The sequence below is a fragment of the Myotis nattereri genome, assembly GCF_964212035.1.
Source record: "Myotis nattereri genome assembly, chromosome: 11".
Classification (NCBI taxonomy): Eukaryota; Metazoa; Chordata; class Mammalia; order Chiroptera; family Vespertilionidae; genus Myotis; species Myotis nattereri.
This window is the reverse complement of record NC_138086.1, coordinates 21,081,406-21,103,076: the sequence shown is the minus strand read 5'-3', so window position 1 is coordinate 21,103,076 and position 21,671 is coordinate 21,081,406. Positions and strand designations below refer to the sequence as shown.

The 21,671-nt window shown below is 39.8% G+C and overlaps 1 protein-coding gene across 1 annotated transcript in view; it reads left to right on the top strand.

Annotated features, from left to right (window-relative positions):
- TNPO3 (transportin 3) overlaps nucleotides 1-21,671 on the top strand; it is a 103,004-nt gene that overhangs the window by 15,152 nt on the left and 66,181 nt on the right. Inside the window, exon 2 of the mRNA XM_081102423.1 lies at nucleotides 20,914-21,114. Within this exon, the coding sequence (XP_080958549.1) occupies nucleotides 20,914-21,114 (201 nt within the window). The remainder of the gene's footprint in view (nucleotides 1-20,913; nucleotides 21,115-21,671) is intronic.

Sequence of the window (21,671 nt, the reverse complement as noted above, 5' to 3'; positions counted from 1 at the left end):
CATGGTTTCTGTATTTCAGACCGTCTTGCAAAAAAAAGTTATAAAAAATACAATTTTTAGGTAGTGATGGCTATCTTGAGCCCTGTAACTTATGTTTTTCTTAATATTTCTTCAAGCTACTTTCTCTCCCTGCTGTATAAGAAAAGCACAAGAGAATAACTTGTGACAGACCTAGCAAGTTATAAAATTCTCATAAAGAATTAGATACAAAAACTCGAGATAATTGACTGACTTTAAAAAATCACTTTCTGTATTTTAGGTAAATTAGACTTGTAATTTCTTTATCTGTCTTATGGAAATGACTTTTTTCTTGATTTGGGAAATTTTTATTTTCTAGATCTAGATCACGTTACCGGGCATATGTCTAAAACGTTGTTTTACTGATAGTTTAAAATTTTTTTAAGTCATTTTTTATTTTTCAGTTAACACTGTTATATTAGTTTCAGGTGTACACCCCAGTGATTAGACATTACATAATTTATTAAGTGATCATCCCGATAAATCTTGTACCCATCTGACACCATACACAGTTATTAGAATGTTATTGGCTGCCCTAACCAGTTAGGCTCAGTGGATAGAGCGTCGGCCTGCGTACTGAAGGGTCCCAGGTTCGATTCCACTCAAGGGCATGTACCTTGGTTTTGGGCACATCCCCATTAGGGGGTGTGCAGGAGGCAGCTGATCAATGTTTCTCTCTCATTGATATTTCTAACTCTCTATCCCTCTCCCTTCCTCTCTATAAAAAAATTAATAAAATATATTAAAAAATATTATTGGCTATATTCCCTATGCTGTACTTTACATCCCCATGACTATTGTCTGACAATCAACTTGTACTTTTTTTACCAGTTAACTGCCATGATATTTTGAATTTAATTAAAAAAGATTCGCCATTTGTGTCTGTAGACGCTTATGGTGTACAAATGCTTAAACCTTTCATCTTTTTTAGCCATCTCCCCTCCCATCTGGCAACTGTCAAAATGTTCTTTTTATCAGTGAGTCTGTTTCTGTTCTGCTTGTTTGTTTATTTTGATTTTTACATTCAATTTTTGATAAATACCTATTGCCATTTTATTGTTCATGTTTTGATCTTTTTTTCTTCTTAAAGAAGACCCTTTCATATTTTATGTAATACTGGTTTGATGGTGATGGACTCTTTTAGCTTTTTCTTGTCTGGGAAACTTTATATGTCCTTCAATTCTACATGATAGTTTTGCTGGGTAGAGTAATCACGGTAGTAGGTCATTGCTTTTTCCCCACTTTGAATATTTCTTGCCACTCCCTTCTGACCTGCAGCATTCTGTTGAAAAATGAGATGACATTCTTATGGGAGCTTCCTTGTAGGTAACTAACTAACTGCTTTTCTCTTGCTGCTTTTAAGATTCTCTTTTTGTCTTTAACCTTTTGGATTTTAATTATGATGTGTCTTGGTGTGGGCCTCTTTGATTTCCTCTTGTTTGGGACTCTCTGCATTTCCTGGACTTGTATATCTATTTCCTTCACCAGATTAGAGAAGTTTTCTGTTACTTTTTCAAATAGGTTTTCAATTTCTTGCTGTCTCTCTTCTCCTGGCAACCTCATGATGCAAATGTTGATATGCTTGAATTTACATTATCTTCATATTTTTGGATTGTTTTTGCTCTTCTGATTGTGTGTTTTTTGCTTCCTCATATTTTAAATTGCTGATTTGATTCTCAGCATCCTCTACTACTAATTGCCTGCAAATTATCCTTCTTTTCAGTTAGTGTATCCTTCATTTCTGCCTGGTTCTTTTATGGTTCCTAAGTCTTTTTTCATGCTATTGAATTTCTCAGTTTGTTCCTTGAGCAACCTTATGACAATTGTTTTAAACTCTGTATCTGGTAGTTTGCTTGCTTCCATTTAATTTAGTTTTCCTTTTTGAAGATTTCTCCTGTTCTTTCATTTGGGACCTATTTCTTTGTCCTTGCATTTTGGCTGCTTCCCTGTGTTTGTCTATGTATTAGATAGAGATGCTATTTCTCCTGGACTTGATAGAGTGGCCTTGTGGAGTAGGTGTCCTGTAGGGCTCAGTGGCGCAGCCTCCCCAATCACCTGAGCTGGGTGTTCCAGGTGTACCCTATGTGGGCTATGTGCACTGTCCTGTTGTAGTTGAGCCTTGATTGCTGTTGGTGTCTCTGGGAGGGATTAACTCCCAGGCCACTGTGCTACAAGGACCATCTGTGACTACAGTGGAGGAGCTACTGTGCAGGAGTGGATCCTACAGAGCAGAACTTGCTTCAGTGAGGTTTTGGTGCTCACCAAGTTCACCCCTTGAGTGTGTTGCTTGTGGAGGTGGTAGGGTTCTAAACTGGCGTGATCTGAAGCTGTCCACTGGATGCACTGGCTCTGGGGCCTCCCTGAAGTTGCAAGGTCAGCCACCGCCTGTGCCCTGCCTGGGGCCACCTGAGGCAATCTGCAGATGGCTGCTACTCGCGCTGCGCTTGGAGGTGCCCAGGAGAGACCAAGCTGCAAGCCAAGGCAGGCTGCCACTAGTGACGGGCCTGGGGCCACTTAGCAAGTATTTATGGGGTGCACAGAGGCTAGATGCTGCTTGTTTGAGAGATTTTATGTAAGTCCTAAGCATGAGGCAAAAGAGGCCAGTTGTATTTTGTTTTCAGAAGTTCTTTTCACTCTGCTTTAACCTAGTTCCCTCTCCCCCCATATATTATAAATCTTTGAAAGTCTTTATTTAGTAAATATATTATTTACTAATTGAAATGCTTTAAAAAGTACCACAACCTGGCACTTTTATGTTACTTTTTAAGCTTATTGAAATATTTGTATTTTCAGAACCTCTTTTTCTGTTTGCCAGAGCTCTTCTGTCCTTAGTGAAGTATTTTAAGTAATTCTGCTAGATTTGAGGAGTTTTTGTGTAGGATTAAATAGCAGCCCTAATCCGCTTCTAATTCTTGGCAGCTAATGAATCGTTACGGGCTCCTATTTGGGTGTGTGCTGGCATTGTTGAGGAACTGCTCAATGATTTTGATTGATTCGACAGTTTTAGAACTGTTGGTATAGAAGTGAGTCTTTGAGCAACAGTGCACCATTAAAGGAAAAAGGGGCAACTATTAGGATTTGCTGTGAAGTATAATAAAAGACTTAGAGTATGTTAGTGAAAGGATTACTGGCCATAGCCTGCTTCATATTCATCACATAGTCATGGAAATATCTTTTGGGGAAAAAAATTGATATAAAGGCCTGTTCTGCTACTGCTACTGCTTTGTGAAATGGAAGATTGGAATTAGATGCTTAAATGGAAAATGTTCTCTTGTTGCAGCCTCTTTGAAATGTGCTGTTTAGTGGGAGCTGCAGCTTCCTCCTGCTGACTCTGAGCCCCAGGCTTCGGTTGAGATGGTCCTTTCAGAAATGTGGAGTTTAGTCCAAGCCTGGATTTCAGTGGGTAGCACCTGGCATCTGTGGCTAGAAAGTCCTATGAAGTGTAAGTGCTTTATTCTCTCCTTGTAAAGAAGCCCTTTTCTTTCCTTCCTTCTCTTCCTTCTTTCTGCAGCTTAGCAGAGGGGAAGAACAGTGAGCACTGTACTATAGTGCCTGGGTATCCGGATTTGGTTGCATTTTCTTTATGATTCAGTGATCAAAACAAGATTACTTGTTATGTGTGGGAAGCAACCAGTGGATGCTTCTGTTGCCCAACTGGAATTTAAAGTACTAAATTAATATATAATAATGGCAGTATCATCCCAGGTAATTTTTCATTGACAGTTTACTTGGTAGTTTGGGAAGTTTCTTTAGAGCTCACTCTTATCTTTTGTTCTTATTCCAAAAAAACAAGTATTTGAGAAGAGAGGCACATTTGACCAGTGGATGAGGTAGCATCAAGATAAATAGGGATGGCCCATTTATGCTCAGTGGTTAGAGCGTCAGCTCATGGACTGAAGGATCATGGGTTGGATTTGGTAAATCAAACCTCGGTTGCAGGCTCCATTCTCTGGGCACAGGCCATCAATCGATGTTTCTCTCCCCCCACCCCCTAACTTTTCCATTCTCTCTAAAAATCAATGGGCCCGAAACCAGTTTGGCTCAGTGGATAGAGCGTCGGCCTGCGGACTGAAAGGTCCCGGGTTCGATTCCGGTCAAGGGCATGTACCTGGGTTGCGGGCACATCCCCAGTAGGAGATGTGCAAGAGGCAGCTGATCGATGTTTCTCTCTCATCGATGTTTCTAACTCTCTATCCCTCTCCCTTTCTCTCTGTAAAAAATCAATAAAATATATTAAAAAAAAAATAAAATAAAATAAAAATCAATGGGAAAAATATCCTCGGATGAGGATTAAAAAAAAAAAAGACAAATAGGGATATTTGGAATGAAAAGACAGCTCTTCCTTCATTTTGATTTTACTTGAAACATTTGCACAAGGAGCAGATGGGGATTTTTTTCCCCCTTAGGCCAGTTCCTTATAGAATTGTCCTAGGAATTTCATATAGCTGCCATCTATATTTTAATTTATTAAAAAATTAAACTAGATAGTAATATAATGAACATTAGAAAATACAAGTTTGATATATGATTTAGTTGCCCAGGGCTAAGCGCTGTTTTTTTGTGTGTCTTTTTTCCAGAAATACTGTTAATAGTTTAAAGTAAGCTCGTTCCAGAAGAGAGTCTCCTCTCATTTAACCTAAAATTTTTCTGATTTTAGCTAGGAAAATACTGAGCAGCTTCTCATTGCTGAAACAAGATAAATGTTTAAAACAAAAGCAAGCCAAGTCTTCATCTGGGCAAGGCAAGTGAAGTTCTACAAATGAGGATTCTGAATGAAAAATGTCTCATCCTCTCAAGGCCTTTATTATTATTTTTGATCTGTAAAGAACTGATTTTCTTGGTCTCTGTTGCCCTTTCTCTCTGTAAACATTTTGGATTCTGTTCTTACAGCTGACATCCAATCCTTTAAGTATCTAAGCTACCTAGTAAAAGACTGCTTCATGTTTGGGAAAATAAAGTTGTGCTACTGACTTAGGAGATGATGGTATCTTGTCATCTTGCTTCATATTTAATAATTTAAAATATTCTTTATTTTTAAAAATATATACTTTATTTAAGAGCCTCTATGGCCAAATAATTTGAGAGCTGCACAGAGAATTAAGCTTTTCTTTACTTTTGAAGACCTTACAATCTATTAGAAAAGATGAACAAAGGCCCGAGTAATTATAATACTAGGTTCTACAATTGAGTTCTTGCAGAGTCAAGGCTACTTCGGCAGTAATAGAAAAGGATTCCTGCCTCCAGTATTTTCTCCTTATCTCTCGCTTTCAGAAGTTGAGTATGATGTGTTTTAGTATGTCTGTTAGTATAGGGGTATAGGAGACAGAAATGTTATATGCCCTGTTCTCATTGGTGGGACTTTCTCAGTGATCCTGTTCTCTATGGCATTCATGCTCTGCCTTGCATGTGGCAGGTGTTGGGCAGGATAAAATTTTTTGCCCTTCCCTCTTTGGTAGAAGATTTCTGTTAACACTGGTATAGATAGATAGCATCATGGGCTCAAGACTGTTTTATGCCCTGTCTTGTAGGGGAAGAAATTTTTTTCTTTTTTTTAATGTTTTTATGAGAGAGAGCGAGAGAGAGACACACACACACACAGACATTGATGAGAGAAACATACATTGGTTGCTTCCCACATATAACTCAACTGGGGACCGAACCCACAACCTGGGTATGTGCCCTGACCAGGAATTGAACCGTGACTTTTTGGTGTACAGGATGACACTTAACCAACTGAGCCACATTGGCCAGGGCAAGAAGTTTTTTCTTGTACCCTTACTGCAACAGCAGTGGGCCTTAACCTGTGTCTTGGAGAGGTATGATTTGCTGCCCCTTCCACACAGCTCAAGACTTTTGTTCAGTAGGGGAGAAGGGTCCAGTCAGAGCTTTTTGTGCTTTTTCTGCAGTCGAGGCTGCTCTTCTACAGGACAGCACCACCAAAGGAGGTGTTCTATTCATCTCCTACCCCAACCCAAATCTTTCCCCTGAGTATCTGGTTGAGGACTGCGGAGTAGAGCCTGTAGATAGTTGTGAAGTCCTCTTGTGTCTGAGTCTCAGGAGTTTTATAGGCTTATCCTAGCTCACACTCAGCCTTTATCAATTTGTTAAGTAATTTTTTTATATCTATACTAGAGGCCTGGTGCACGAAATGTGTGCACTGAGGTGGGGAGGGTCCCTCAGCCCAGATTGCAAGAGGTGGCATACCGGTCAGAGTGTCTGCCCCCTGGTGCTCAGTGCACATCATAGCGACCGGTTGACCAGTCGACTGCCCCCTGGTGGTCAGTGCATGTCATAGCAAGTGATTGAGCAGTCTTAGCATATCATTAGCATATTATGCTTTGATTGGTTGAATGGATGAACGGACCGGACACTTAGCATATTAGGCTTTTATTATATAGGATTTTTATTTCAGAGAGGAAGGGAGAGGGAGAGAGAAACATTAGTGAAGAGAGAGAATCATTGATAGGCTGCCTCCTGCATTCTCCCCACTGGGGATGAAGCCTGCAACCCGGGCATGTGCCCTGACCAGGAATCAAACTGTGACCTCCTAGTTCATAGGTGGACGCTCAATGCCTGAGCCACACTAGCTGGGCCAATTTGTTAGTAATTTTAGATGAATTTTTTTTTTTTAATTCCTCACCCAAGGATATTTTTCCATTGATTTTTAGAGAGAGAGGGAAAGACAGAGAGAAATATCAATGTGAGAGAAACACACCGATTGGTTGCCTCCTGTACTCACCCTGACCAGGGCCTGGGTTGGGGAGGAGCCTGCAACCAGGGTACCTGTTCTTGATTGGAATCGAACCCGGTACTTTTCGGTCTGCAGGTTAATGCTCTATCCACTTAGCCAGACTGGCTAGGGCTTAGCTGAATTTTTATTACCTGGTTGCCTGGTGCCCTGCGTCTTTTCCCCCTTTGTTTTGCTACAGATGTATTATTCCCATCTTTTTTTTTTTTTTTAATCCTCACTTGAGGATATGCTTATTGATTTTGAGAGACAGACATACAGACAGATATAGACATCATTATGTTAGAGACCATTGATTGGTTGCCTTCCATATGTGCCCCAACTGGGGATTGAACCCACAACCTACTTATGTGCCCTGACCAAGAACCGAACCCACAACCTTTCAGTATATGAGACAATGCTCTAACCAACTGAGCCATACCGGACAGGGCCTGGATTCTTCCCATCTTTATCTTCTATTGCTGTTTGACTTTTATGCTTTGGTCTTGTTATTTTCTATTGATCTATTTTCTAGTGTGGTAATCTTTTCTTCATTTTTCTGATTTGTTTTTTAAACCTTCCATTTGGTTCTTAATTTAAGCTACTCTATTTTCCAGTTCTAGATTGTCATTTGATTACTTTTTATTGATTCTATTTCTTCATGGAAAGTCTCTATTTGTTTTCTAATTAGTTGAATATATTAATCAGCTATTTTTCTCCAGATGTTCATTTTGAAAAATTTGTAACTTGAAAGAATAGTACAGTGAACACTAATATACCCTTCTCCTCAATTTGATTTTTTTCCTGTTTCTCTCTGTCCCTGTTTGTTTTCTGAATGTGTATTTTTTAACCTTTTGGAATAAATTTCAGACCTCATAATTCTGTGCACCAAACTTTTTTGTTGTTAATCCTCACCCGAGGGTATTTTTTCCATTGATACTTAGAGAGAGTGGAAGGGAGGAAAGAAGGGGGAGGAGAGAGAAAAAAATATAGATGTGAGAGACACCTTGATTGCCTCCCTCACAAGCCCTTACCAGGGCCAGGGATTGAACCTGTGACCCTTTGGTGCACTGGTTGATGCTCCAACCACTGAGCATACTTGCCAGGACTGTACGCCTAACATTTTGACATACATCTTGTAAGAACAAGGACATTTTTCTAAACTAAACTAAAAGCATTGTCACTCTCAAGAAATTTAACATTGATTTAATGTTATTATCTAATATACAGTTATGTTCCAATTTCCTTATTGTTTCAGTTATAGATTTATAGTTTTACAATTTTTTTATTTTCCCTGATCTAGGATTTAGTCAAGGATAATGTATTGCTTGTAGTTGTTATGTCTCTTTAGTTCCAGGGATATTTTTTTCTTCGTATAATAGTTACATTAAACAATTCCAGTGCTTGCTTCAGCAGCACATATACTAAAATTGGAACGATACAGAGAAGATTAGCATGGCCCCTGGGCAAGGATGACACGCAAATTCGTCAAGTGTTCCATATTTTTTTTAAAAAAAATAAAATCAGTTTCAGCCCTGACCGGTTTGGCTCAGTGGATAGAGCTTCAGCCTGCGGACTGAAAGGTCCCAGGTTCGATTCCGGTCAAGGGCATGTACCTTGTTTGCGGGCACATCCCCAGTAGGGGGTGTGCAGGAGGCAGCTGATCGATGTTTCTCTCTCAATGTTTCTAACTCTCTATCCCTTTCCCTTCCTCTCTGTAAAAAATCAATAAAAAAAATATTAAAAACAATTCCAGGCCCATTTTGTCTTTGTTTTTAATATGCCCTACTATTTGGATTTGTCTGGTTGTTTTCTTCTGATTGTATTCAACTTAAACTTTGGAAGAATACTATATGCATGACAACTTGTCGCTTTCAGCGACTCACATCAGGGGTCACATAAAATGTGTCTGTCACATTATTGGTGATGTTACTTTTTATCACTTTTGTTAAGACAGCACAGTTATTTATTTTAGTTCTCATCCAATAATTCCATTATTATTATTTTTAAAAATATATTTTTTATTGATTTTTTTTTTAATTTTTATTTTTTATTTTTTTTAGAGAGAGAGAGGAAGGGAAAGAGATAGAGAGAGAGAAACATCAATGAGAGAGAAACATCACTGATCAGCTGCCTCCTGCACGCCCCCCACAGGGGATTGAACCTGCAACTCAGGCATGTGCCCTGACCAGGAATCAAACCAGTGGCTCCTGGTTCCTGGGTCGATACTCAACTGCTGAGCTATACCGGCTGGGCTAATTCCGTTATTTACTAGTAGATAGGTTGTTTTCTATTGTCTGCCCGCTCCTTTTGTTGTTATCATTTAGTCTTGATTTTGTTTGATAGATATTAGGTATATACTGTTTATGAAAAGTTAAAGAGATTATAAATGATTTTATTTCGCTGAGATGATTTTTTTTTTCTTCACTCAGGTCTTTATGATAGGACCAGGTCTCTCTCTCCTTTTGGTAGTAAAATATACTTAGCATAAAATTTACCATTTTAAAGTGTACATTTCAGTGGCATTAAGTACATTCACATTGCTGTACCACCATCACCACAATTCATCTCCAGAACTTTTTCATCTTCTCTAGCTGAAACTTCGTATTCATTAAACAGTAACTCTCCTCATTGTCCCCACCCCTCAACCTTTGGCACCCAAAATTCTAACTTGAGTCTCTCTGAATTTGACTACTTTAGGTACCTCATATAGTTGGGATTATACAATATTTTTTGTGTGTGTGTGTCTGGCTAATTTTACTTAGCATAACGTCTCAAGGTTTGTTGATATTGTAGCATGAATATTTGAGGTTTTTTCAACTTTTGGTTATTGTAAATAAAGCTGTGATGAGCATAGATGTGCAAGTACCTTTTCAAGGTTTTGTTTTCAATTATTTTGGATATAGACCCAGAAGTGGAGTTGCTGGATCATCTGGTAATTCTATTTTTAATTTTTTAAAGAATTTATTTTAGAGAAGAAGGGAGAGGGAGAGATAGAAATATCAATGATAAGAGAGAATCATTAATTGGCTGCCTCCTGCATGCCCCACACTGGGAATCGGGCCCGCAACCTGGGCATATGAATTAAACCATGACCTCCTGGTTCATAGGTTGACGATCAACCGCTGAGTCATGCCAGCCGGGTTCTCCATACTGTTTTTCATAGTGGCTGTACCATTTTACATTCCCATCAACAGTGCAGAAGAGTTCCAGTGTCTCTTCATCTTCACCAATACGTATTTTCTGGGGTGTGTGTGTGTGTGTGTAGGGGCTATCATAACAGATGTGAAGTGATATCTAATTTAGTTTTGATTTACATTTTCCTGATGACTAGTGATGTTGAACATTTTTAGTTGGCCATTTTTATATCATCTTTAGAAAAATGTCTTTTCAAGTCCTTTGCCCATTTTAAAACTGGGTGATTTGGATTTTTGTTGTTGAATTGTAGGAGTTCATTATATATTCCGGATGGAATATATAGATAGATGATTTACAAATATTTTCTTCCATTCTATGATTTGCTTTTCACTCTGTTGACTGTTTCCGACTGTTTCCTTTGCTGCGTAGAAGTTTTAAAGTTTGATGTATTCCCATTTGTCTAATGTTGCTTTTGTTCCCTGTGCTTTTGGTATCTATGAAATCATTATCAAATCCAATGTCATGAAGTTTCCACCCCCTTATGTTTTCTTTTGGGAGTTATAGTTTCAGGTCTTATATTTAAGTCTTTAATCCATTTTGAGTTAATTTTTATATATGGGTTCGACTTCTTTTGCATATGGCTATGCAGTTTTTGTTGAAGAGACTCGCTATTTATTGAAGAGACAATCTCCCCATTTTCTAGCTTTGGCACCCTTGTTGAAGATCATTTGACCATATTTGTGAGGGTTTATTTCTAGGCTCTCGATTTTGTCTCAGTGGTCTATATATCTGTCTGTAGGCCAGTACCATACTGTTTTTATTACTGTGTTTTATAGTACATTTTGAAATCGGAATGCGAGATCCCCAAATTTGTTCTTTTTAAAGGTTGTTTTGGCTATTTGGGGTTCCTTGAGAATCCATATGGATTTTCTAATGGATTTTTCTGTTCCTGCAAAAGAAAGTCATTGGGATTTTCATAGGGATTGAATCTGTGAATCATTTTAGGTAGTATTGACAACAATATTTTTCATCTACATTATCTAATTTGTTGGTCTATAGCTGTTCATAGAATTTTTTTCAATGTTTATTTTAAAAAATGCATATAGGGCATTACAGATAGGTCCCCCTTTGCTGCCCCCTATCCCCCCGCCCCCACACACACACCTGGTTTCCACCCCAACCCAGGCCTTCACCAACCTATTGTCTGTGTCCATAGGTAATGCATATATGCATACAAGATCTTTGGTTCATCTCTTCCCACCCATTCGTCAGTCTGTGCAACGTTTCCATTGCCTCTGGTTCTATTTTATTCATCAGTTTATTTTATTCATTAGATTCCTTGTTTGTTTATTGTGATTTTTAGATTCAGTTTGTAGATATATATTTATTGCCATTTTATTGTTCATATTTTTTATCTCTTCTTTCCCTTCTCCTCCTCCTCCTCCTCCTCCTCCTCCTCCTCCTCCTCCTTGTTCTTGTTCTTGTCCTCCATCTCCTCCTCCTCCTCCTCCTCCTCCTCCTCCTCCTCCTCCTCCTCCTCCTCCTCTTCCTCCTCCTCCTCCTTTTTCTTCAAGAATATTCTTCAACATTTCATGTAATACTGATTTGGTGGTGATGAACTCCTTTAGCTTTTTCTTGTCTGTGAAGCTCTATCTGACCTTCAATTCTAAATGATGGCTTTGCTGGATAGAGTAATCTTGGTTGTAGGCCCTTGTTGTTCTTCACTTTGAATATTTCTTGCCACTCACTTCTGGCCTACAAAGTTTCTGTTGAGAAATCAGCTGACAGTTGTATGGGTGCTCCCTTGTAGGTAACTAATTGCTTTTCTCTTGCTGCTTTTAAGATTATCTCTTTGTCTTTAACCCTTGGCATTTTAATTATGATGTATCTTGGTGTGGGCCTCTTTGGGTTCCTCTTGTTTGGGACTCTCTGGGTTTCCTGGGCTTGTAAGTCTATTTCTTTCACCAGGTTAGGGAAGTTTCTGTTATTTTTTCTCCAAATAAATTTTCAACATCTTACACTCTCTCTTCTCCTTCTGGCATCCCATAATGCAAATGTTGCTATGCTTGAAGTTGTCCCAGAGGTTCCTTATATTGTCTTAATATTTTTGGATTTTTCTTCTTTTTGCTCTTTTGATTAGGTGTTTTTTGCTTCCTTATATTCCAAATTATTGATTTGATTCTCAGAATCCTCTACTGTTGAATTCCTATAAATTTTTCTTTATTTCAATTAGAGTGTGCTTAATTTCTTTTTAAAAATTTTTTTTAATTGATTTCAGAGAGGAAGGGAAAGGGAGAGATTGAAACATCAATGATGAGAGGCTCATTGATCGCCTGGATCAAGCCGGCAACCTGTGCATGTGCCGCTGACCAGAATCGAACCCGGGACCCTTCAGTCCACAGGTTGATGCTCTATCCACTGAGACAAACCAGCTAGGGGGAATGTGCTTAATATCTTACTGTCCTTTTTCATGTCTTTGATGTTCTTACTCAGGTTCTTGAAATTCTCACTAAGTCCCTTAAGCTCTCATTAAGATCCATGAGCAAATCTTATAACCATTGTTTTGAACTTTGTGTCTAGTACTTTGCTTGCTTCCATTTCTTTAGTTCTCTTCCTGGAGATTTCTTGTGTTCTTTCATTTGTGACATGCTTCTTGGTGTCCTGTGTTTGTTTCTATGTATTAGGTAGAGCTGCTATGTCTCTTGGAATTGGTAGAATGGCCTGTGTAGTAGGTGTCCTGTAGGGCCCAATGGCTCAGGCTCCCAGTTACCCAAGCTGGGCACTCTAGGTTCACCCCCGTGTTTGCTGTGTGCATAGTCTTATTGTAGTTGAGCCTTAATTGACGTTGGCATCACTGGGAAGAATTGACCTCTAGGCCAATTGGCTGTGAAGACCAGCTGTTACTACAGTGGAAAAGCTGTTGTGCAGAAGACACACCTCTGTAGCAGGACTTGCTTCAGTGGGGCTTTAGTGCTCACTGAGTCTGTCCCTTGAGTGTGTTGCTATGAATGTGTACAATTGTAATCTGGTATGGTCTGAAGTTGTCTACTGGGTGCACTGGCTCTGGGGCCTGCTGGGAGGTGCAAACTCAGCCACTGCCTGGGGCCAGTGGGCAGGAGCTACAGAGTGATCTGCAGATGACTGCTACTTGTGTTAGGCTTTGAAGTGCCCAGGCGAGACCAAACTGTGAAGCCAGGCAGACTGATCTTAGTGCCAGGTCTTGGGCTTCTTATTGATAATTATGGAGCATGGTGATGCCAGCTACTGCTTTCTTAAGAGATTTTAGGAAAGTCTGAAGCCTGAGCCAGGATAGGCCATCCATATGAGAAAGCCATTGCAGAAAGCTTGGGTGGAGCTGCAAATTGGATGAGGTGGGGCCTCAGGAAATCACCAGAATGGAGCGAACTGTGTGGGCCAGACTGATGGAAACCCAGATATGGCTTCCAGTCAGCTCTGCAATGGGGGAGGTCTCAGCATAGGAGCAATGACCCCTGTGAGCACCCCTGTCTGGGAGAAAGCTGCTCCCAAGTTCTTGCTCCGATGTCAGGCAATCTAATTCCTCCCCATATGTCCCATGAACCTCCCCAAGCCGCTGCCCAAGGGCTGGAGTTCAGAGGTAGTGAGTCCAAGTAAGTTCACGCGCAGACCCTTTAAGAGGAGTTCTCTGGGTCTCCAGCAGCCTCCGAGTCACTCAGCCACAATCCCCACTCGTTTTTACAGCCCGAAATTATAAGGACTTCACTTTTCTAGGACTTCCATTGAGCCGTATTTCAGTATGTTCTGAATGATGGTTCTGTATTTTAGTTGTAATTTTGATGTGGTTGTGGGAGGCCGCATCTTGGTTCTCCTCCATGGTATCTACACTAATAAAAGACAAACATGCAAATTGACTGTACCTTTGCCACACCTTAAGCCATGCCCACCAGCCAGTCAGAGTGACTATATGCAAATTAACCCAACCAAGATGGCAGCCGGCAGCCACAGAGCTAAAGCAAGCAGGAGGGCTTGGTTGCCCCAATGATGGAGGAAGCCAAGCTTTCCGCCGGCCGCGGTGGCTCTGAGCTCCACTCAAAGCAACAAAGTTTTAATTATAGAAGATAAATAAACCCCAAATACCTGCTTTCAGCCAGCCGTGGCCACGGAGCTGGAGCAAGAAGGAGGCATGGGTTGCCCCTGGCGATGGAGGAAGCCAAGCTTCCCTTCCGCCCTCCCTCGCTGGCTCTGAGCTCCTCTCAAGGTACAAAGTTTCAATTATAGAAGGTAAATAAATCCCAGAATAAAAAAAAAATAATAATAAAAAAAGGAGAGGCTGGGAGCTTCCGTCGACAGGGGTCTTGGCCAGCCTGCAAACAGCCCTCAGCCCCTCACCCAGACTGGCCAGGCACCCCAGTGGGGACCCCCACCCTGAAGGGGGTGTGACCAGCTGCAAACAGCCATCAGCCCCTCACCCAGGCTGGCCAGGCACCCCAGTGGGGACCCCCACCCTGAGGGGGTGTGACCAGCCTGCAAACACCCATCAGCCCCTCACGCAGGCTGGCCAGGCCCCCCAGCGGGACCCCCACCCTGATCTGGGACACCCTTCAGGGCAAACCAGCCAGCCCCACCCATGCACCAGACCTCTATCCCATATAATAAAAGGGTAATATGCAAATTGACCCTAACAGCAGAACAACTGGGAATGACTGGTCACTATGACACACACTGACCACCAGGGGGCAGATGCTCAATGCAGGAGCTGTCCCTTGGTGGTCAGTGCACTCCCACAGGGGGAGCTCTGCTCAGCCACAAGCCAGGCTGATGGCTGCCAGCACAGCGGTGGTGGCGGGAGCCTCTCCTGCCTCCTCAGCAGCACTAAGGATGTCCGACTGCAACTTAGGCCTGCTCGGGGGGTAAGTGGACATCCCCCGAGGGCTGCCGGGCTGCCAGAAGGATGTCTGACTGCCAGCTTGGGACTGATCCCCCAGGGAGCGGGCCTAAGCCAGCAGGTGGACATCCTCTGAGGGGTCCCAGACTGCAAGAGGGCATAGGCCGAACTGAGGCACCCCCTCCCCCCGAGTGCACAAATTTTTGTGCACCGGGCCTCTAGTCCTATCTAATAATAGACAAATAGGGTAATTGACCGTACCTTTGCTACACTTCCCATGGGCTGATCAGCGAGATATGCAAATTAACTGCCAACAAAGGTGGCGGTTAATTTGCATATGTAGGTGGGAAGCGGCGGAGCGAAGACTGAAGGCGGCTCCGGCGGGAGCAGGGAAGGCTTTGAAGGCGGCTCTGGCCAGAGCGAAGGCCTGGGTCCCCGGTGCCGAAGGAAAACCAGTGCAGGCAGCCAGGGGAAGGTAAGGCCTATTGCACGAATCTTTTTGTGCAACAGGCCTCTAGTCCTATATAATAAAAGCCTAATATGCAAATCAACCGAACAGTGGAATGACTGGTCTCTATGAGGCACACTGACCACCAGGGGGCAGATGCTCCACGCAGGAGCTCCCTCCTGGTGGTCAGTGCACTCCCACAAGGGGAGCGCTGCTGAGCCAGAAGCCGGGCTCACAACTGGTGCACACAGCGGCAGTGGCGGGAGCCTCTCCCGCCTCCACAGCAATGCTGAGGATGTCCGGCTGACAGCTTAGGCACCAGGCCTCTAGTTTCTTATAATCCTTTTTATTTCCTTAGAATTGGTAATAATGTCCTCATTGTCATTTAATTCCTGTCTCTTTTAGTTAATTTAGCTAAGGTTTGTCAATTTTGTTGGTTTTTTTAAGAATCAAATCTTGGATTTTGTATATCTGCTTTAATCTTTATTTCCTTCCAAAAGCTAGCTTCGGGTTTAGTGTATTCTTTTTCTAGATCTTTAAGGTATAAAGTTAGGTATTGGTTTGAGATGTGTTTTGTTTTTAACGTAAGAGTAAATAGCTATACATTTCCCTCTTAGACCTGTTTTTGCTGCATCTCATAAGTTTTGTTTCCATTTTCATTTGTCTTAAGATTTTTTCAAATTTCTTTTTTAACCCAGTGGTTGCTTTAAAATGTTTTAATTTTTACATATTTGTGAATTTTGCAGTTTTCCTTATTATTTTCATTGTGATTTGAAAAGATACTTTCTATGATTTTAATTCTTTTATATTTATTAGGACTTACATTGTGGCCTGTCATCTGGTCTGCCTTGGAGATGTTTCCGTTTTTTTTGAGGTGTAGTTTCTATTTTCTTCACTTGAGTCCCAACTGAAAGTCTGGAGTATTTACCAGGACTCCTCTTCCTTGGTGTGCCCTAAATTTGTTTTCATCTCCCCAGTCTTATGAGACTACCCAAGGCTCTTTAGCCTCTTGTCTTCCACTTTGAAATAGGCAAATGCTTTTTCCTATGAAAAAGTGGAGCTAAATATTGGGCTGAACTCTGTGCTTTTCTATTTCATCTCTGGAATTTGCAGCTTCATGTTCTAGCTATCTTGATAGCTTTGATGTCCTCAAAGAAGCTCTTTTTTATTCATCTTTTGTACTTGTTTTAGGATGGAAAATTGGTGTAATGCCATCCAGTATGTTATAACCAAAGTTGAAGCACCTGATAAATGCTATGAGAATGATGGCGTCAGGTTGCTTAGGAAGCATATAGAGCATAAAACTAACTCCTGTGTGTTACAAAGCTTCACTACACTTTCTATTCCCTGGCTGGGTACCTCAGTTGTTTAGAGTGTTGTCCAGATAAATCAAAGTTGTTGGTTTGATCCCCTTTAAGGGCACATACAAGAATCAATCAATATTGCATAAATAAGTGGAACAACAAATCGATATATCTCTCTCTCAAAATCAATTTTAAAAAAGCTTCATTGCACTTTCTTAAAAAAAGTGTAAATTACATTTTTACAAAAAGGATCTTACAAATCTGTACCTGTATCTGTTTTTCAATTGTATATTTGGAGATCTTTCCATATTAGGAATACAAATCCATCTTTATTTTTAAAGGCAATTCCAAAGGATATGTTAAAAAATATTCAGACATTAAAGGTGCTTGAAAAATAAATCTTTGCATCCCTACCCCCAGAAGGAAATAGTATTTTTGTTTTGTTTTGACTTTTGGTTCTGTCCTTCATTTTTGAGACCTCTCCTTTTAAGGAGATAGAAATGTTTGGTCAGAAATACATATAACCCAGCATGATCAGTTGGTATTTTTTGCTAGTTTCTGCCATTCAGATTAAAGCACAACATAGCGCTGCACAATCAATGAACTTTTTCACAGGGTCCTGTTCTCTAGTGGGTTGAAAGGTTTCACTTGGGAGAAGACTTCAGACTAGTTCAGTTTAATAGGCAATATTATTTTTGTTTTGTTTTGTCTATTCTGTTTTTAAACAGATATAGAAAAAAATATATAACTTAATGAATTACTGTATACAGTGTTCATATAGACACTACCAAGTTAAGAAATAGAACTTCACTGGCCACTCTAGAAGTCTTCCTTGTGGCCTGTTTGAAATAACTGCTTCCTCTCCCTAAAAGTAACCACGGTCCTTTCATAGTAATCCCTTCTTTGTTTATCTTTATGGTTTTATCACCCAAGTGGGTATTCTTCCACATTACTTTGATCTTGCTATTTGTTTTTAAAATATCTTCTGAGTGTCTTTTAATCTATGGGTTCTTTCTCTGTGTGTGGATTATTTATCTGTTGAGGAATCTGGGTCATTTGACTTGCTGAGTTTCCCTCTGGTCTAGATTTTGATGATTGCAGTATGATGCAGTTGTACTCTCTTCTGTATTTCCTGAAAATTGCCAGCTGGATCCAAAGGCTTGATGAGACACAGAATGATTTGAAATAATTGTCATTTGATCCTGTTTTTTTCATCAGGATGCACATACTATCTGATTGTCTGTTCTCATGAGCTACTACTGTGAAACAAATTACCTCAAAACATAGTGACTTAAAACAAAAACAATTTCATTGTGTCTCATAACTTTGTAGGTCACGAATTCAAGCAGGGCTCCGTGGAAGATAATTCTGCTCCATGAGGCATCCATTTGGTGGATGGGCTGGTCTGGAGGTTCTCAGATGGCTTTGTTTACATGCTTGACACTCTGGTAGGAATGGCTGGAAGGCTGGACTTAGCTGGGCTCCTCTTGCTTTCCATGACTTTCCAGAGACTTCCTGGTCTTGTACATTGTCTCTCCAGCAGAGTAGTCTGAGTTCTTACATGGTAAGTGTCAAAGAATTTGTGGACATAGCGTAAAACCACCACAGTAACAAATATTTTGGGGAGATACTTTGATATATCATGTTTCTCTTTAAAGTTTCACCCACTAATTTTATCATTTATACATGAATCTTGCCAGTAGCAGTTATTATCTGTAGTTTTTCTATTTTTCTCATTCCTTCTACATTCATTACCTAGCATAGGATATAAAGTGTCTTACAGCCTATAAATAACGCCTCAACAGTTATTCAGTTGTTATTCACACCTACCTGTATGACTCAAGGATATTTGTTTTATTTTTTAGTTATAATCTAATACTATCATAATTAATTTTATTACCCCAGATTTTCTAACTGTGGCCATTGGAAGCTCTTTCAGGTTGACTGTTATGTCCTTTGGACTTCAGGCTAATTTAAAAAATGTTTTTCTGGCCTACTTTTTTTGTAGGAATATTATTCTGTTCATTATTTTCTTCTCAACCACTTCCGTATATATGGCATTTGACTTCATTTGTTTATTTTTTAAAATATATTTTTATTGACTTTAGAGAGAGGAAGGGAGGGGGAGAGAGAGAATCATTGATTGGCTGCCCCCTGCATGCTGCTGACTGGGGATCGAGCCCACAACCTGAGCATGTGCTCTTACTGGGAATCACACTGTGACCTCCTGGTTCATGGGTTGATCCTCAACCACGGAGCCACACTGGCCGGGCCATTTGCTTATTTTTGCGTGAAATTAGGTTTTTTTGAACTTTTAGAAGGCATGGTTAAGGAGAGTATTTTCAAATTTAAAGAGCTTCCTTTTCTGTTGTTTTCAGGTAGTATTTACAAACATGGTTTATTTCTAAGATTTCCTAGCTTTGTTAACCTTCTCCTTTGTTCCCTTTGTCTCAATTGTACTTGTCCTGTATGATTTTGATTTTGTTCATACTACTTCTCAGTTTAAAGCCCTGTCCTAGCTCTTCAGTTTCAAGAGTTCATAGAGATTTCCATCTCTTTAGCCCTTACGGAGACCTCTTTCATTCGCCTTTTCTACCCACCAAAACCTCTTCCATTTTCAAATATAGTCCTCAGGTTGGCTCCCTGTGCTTTCTAGTGAATACCTGTTGGCTCTTTTGTTGTTCATCTGCTCTTAGATCCATTAGCTACCTGTTGTTTCCTTCTACTTCTGCTTCTACTGAAACTGAAACTCTACAAGCCTTGTTGATGTCACTGGTTTGTCCCCAACCACTTAAAATTTGGGGTTCTTGGAGATAACTAGGTAGCACCTAGTTTTGTTATAAATGTCCATAGTTCTTTAGTTTTACTGCATAAATACTCTGTTTTTATGAGGGCATTTATGGAGCAATTCTTCATATAATCTTTTTTTTTTAAGTGTCATTTTGAGCAAAATACATTTTAATGGCATATTAAGTAACAGATGTAGTTGAGTTACTGGTTGGATAATGAATCACTAAAAATTATGTGGCTGGGAGATTTTTTGCAACATGCCGGGGTACAAGTTCCAAAAAAAAGTAAAATAATATGATCTAGAAAGAAGTTAATGTTTCATGCTTATATCCCACCAACTTACTGATTTAAAGTGAAGTTTTATTTCAATAAACCTGTGGTGAATTTCAGGGTCTCTATTTTTAGTTTACTTTGGAAACTTGTATAGGTATTTATTCTACCTTTTTCTCCCTTGATTTCCTGTTTATCTTTGGAAAGATCTTGAAGAATAGCTATGGCCCAGCCAGTGTGGCACCGTGGTTGAGCGTCAACCCATGAACCAGGGGGTCACAATTTGAAACCCGGTCAGGGCACATGCCAGGGTTTCTGTCTCGATCCCCAGTAGGGGGCATGCAGGAGATGGCCGATCAATGATTCTCTCTCATCATTGATGTTTCTCTCTCTCTCTCTTTCTCTCTCTCTCCCTTCCTCTCTGAAATAATTTTAAAAAATCACTATATATTAGTTGTGAAATGCTCTATCTTCATAAAAAATTGACTAGGTAAATCTGTGTGATTTCTCTTCACATCAACTCTATTTCCGAATTAAGACTGAAAATTTTTTTCAGTCCATCATTGCCAGTCCATTTTAGCCTTTTCCCATGAAGAGGCAGTTTGGTGTAGAATTGCTTTACTGTCAGTTGTTAATTAGTTGCCTATTGTGTGCTGTTCGATTTAATTCTCAAAAGTTATCTTTCAAAATAGGAATCCATTTTATAACTATGACTAATTGTTAGGGACCAAATTCTATGCTTTTGTTCTCTTTATTATTTCTATACAAACACTTATTTTCTCCTTTGAAAATGATTTTAATAGCATGAATAGTATTTTGCCAAATATATAAAAATAACTTAATTATGTGAGATATTGACTTGGGATATCTTGAGAGTTTTTCTGAGGTTTTATTCAGGAACAAAAGATCGAAATGTTTCCTGTTTATTAATATACTAAATTAGGTTCCAGACTCAATTCTCAGAGTGAACAAAGCTTATTTATTTTAAGTGGAAAAAAGAAGAAACAGCCAACCTATACATTAGGGTTGGAAAGTTATGCAGTGACATTTTTGCTTGAGTAGAAACTTCTGGGACGTTTTTCTTCATAATCTCCTCCCTACACAATTAATGATTCTAACAGCAGGTTTAGATTTTTTGATTCAGTTGATAACTCTTATGCTTTCCTAGAATTAGTCAGAAGAGTTTAGGTAATATTTTTGTTTAATAGAGCTTATAAATTTTAAGTATTGGCTGATTACTGGATAATTTAGTTTGTCAGATTTTTCTTTCATTATACTTTGGTATATAGGTTGTGTAATATTAAATTTATTTAGAAAAGCAGTCCTTAAGACATTTTGTTTGATCTGCTTTCAGGTTCATGCATGGGAGATTTCAGACCAGTTGCTACAGATTCGACAGGATGTAGAATCATGCTATTTTGCTGCACAGACCATGAAAATGAAGATTCAGACCTCATTTTATGAGCTCCCCACAGACTCTCATGCCTCTTTGCGGGACTCATTACTAACCCATATCCAGAACTTGAAAGACTTGTCACCTGTCATTGTAACACAGGTAACGCCTATGCTTCTCATTAGGGAAATTTGTTAAGACCATTTGGATATCAAACTAAATTTTATTAACATTGCCAGACCATGTGAAGTAATGTTAACAACTTTATTACACACTAATTGCTATATTCTTATAAGTGGATAGAAAGTGAAAATTTAAATATTTTGTATTAATCTTAGAGTTCATTTTAAACTAGCAAATACTGGGACTGGGGGAGTTGAGTATAGGTTTCATAGACAGCCACATGTCTCCCCCCCCCCCCCCCCCCAACCCCTTCTTAAAATTGCAGATGATGAAAACACTGCTATTCTGGGCCAGCGGTCTATGTAGTTGCCTTTAAAAAAATCTTTTCTGGACTGATTGGCTAATAAAAGTGTCATGAATGAAATGGTGAAGTAGAGCATTTGGCCTTTCCCCCTTAGACAGGGAAATAACTTTAGGAAGGAAAACTGAAGCTTCAGTGAATACATACATATGTGTTCTTTGCCTGGCATAGAAGTGCCCTTGAAGAGGAAGGAGGCTTTTGCATGAGTCTTCAAGATGGGAAATGGCAATTCATT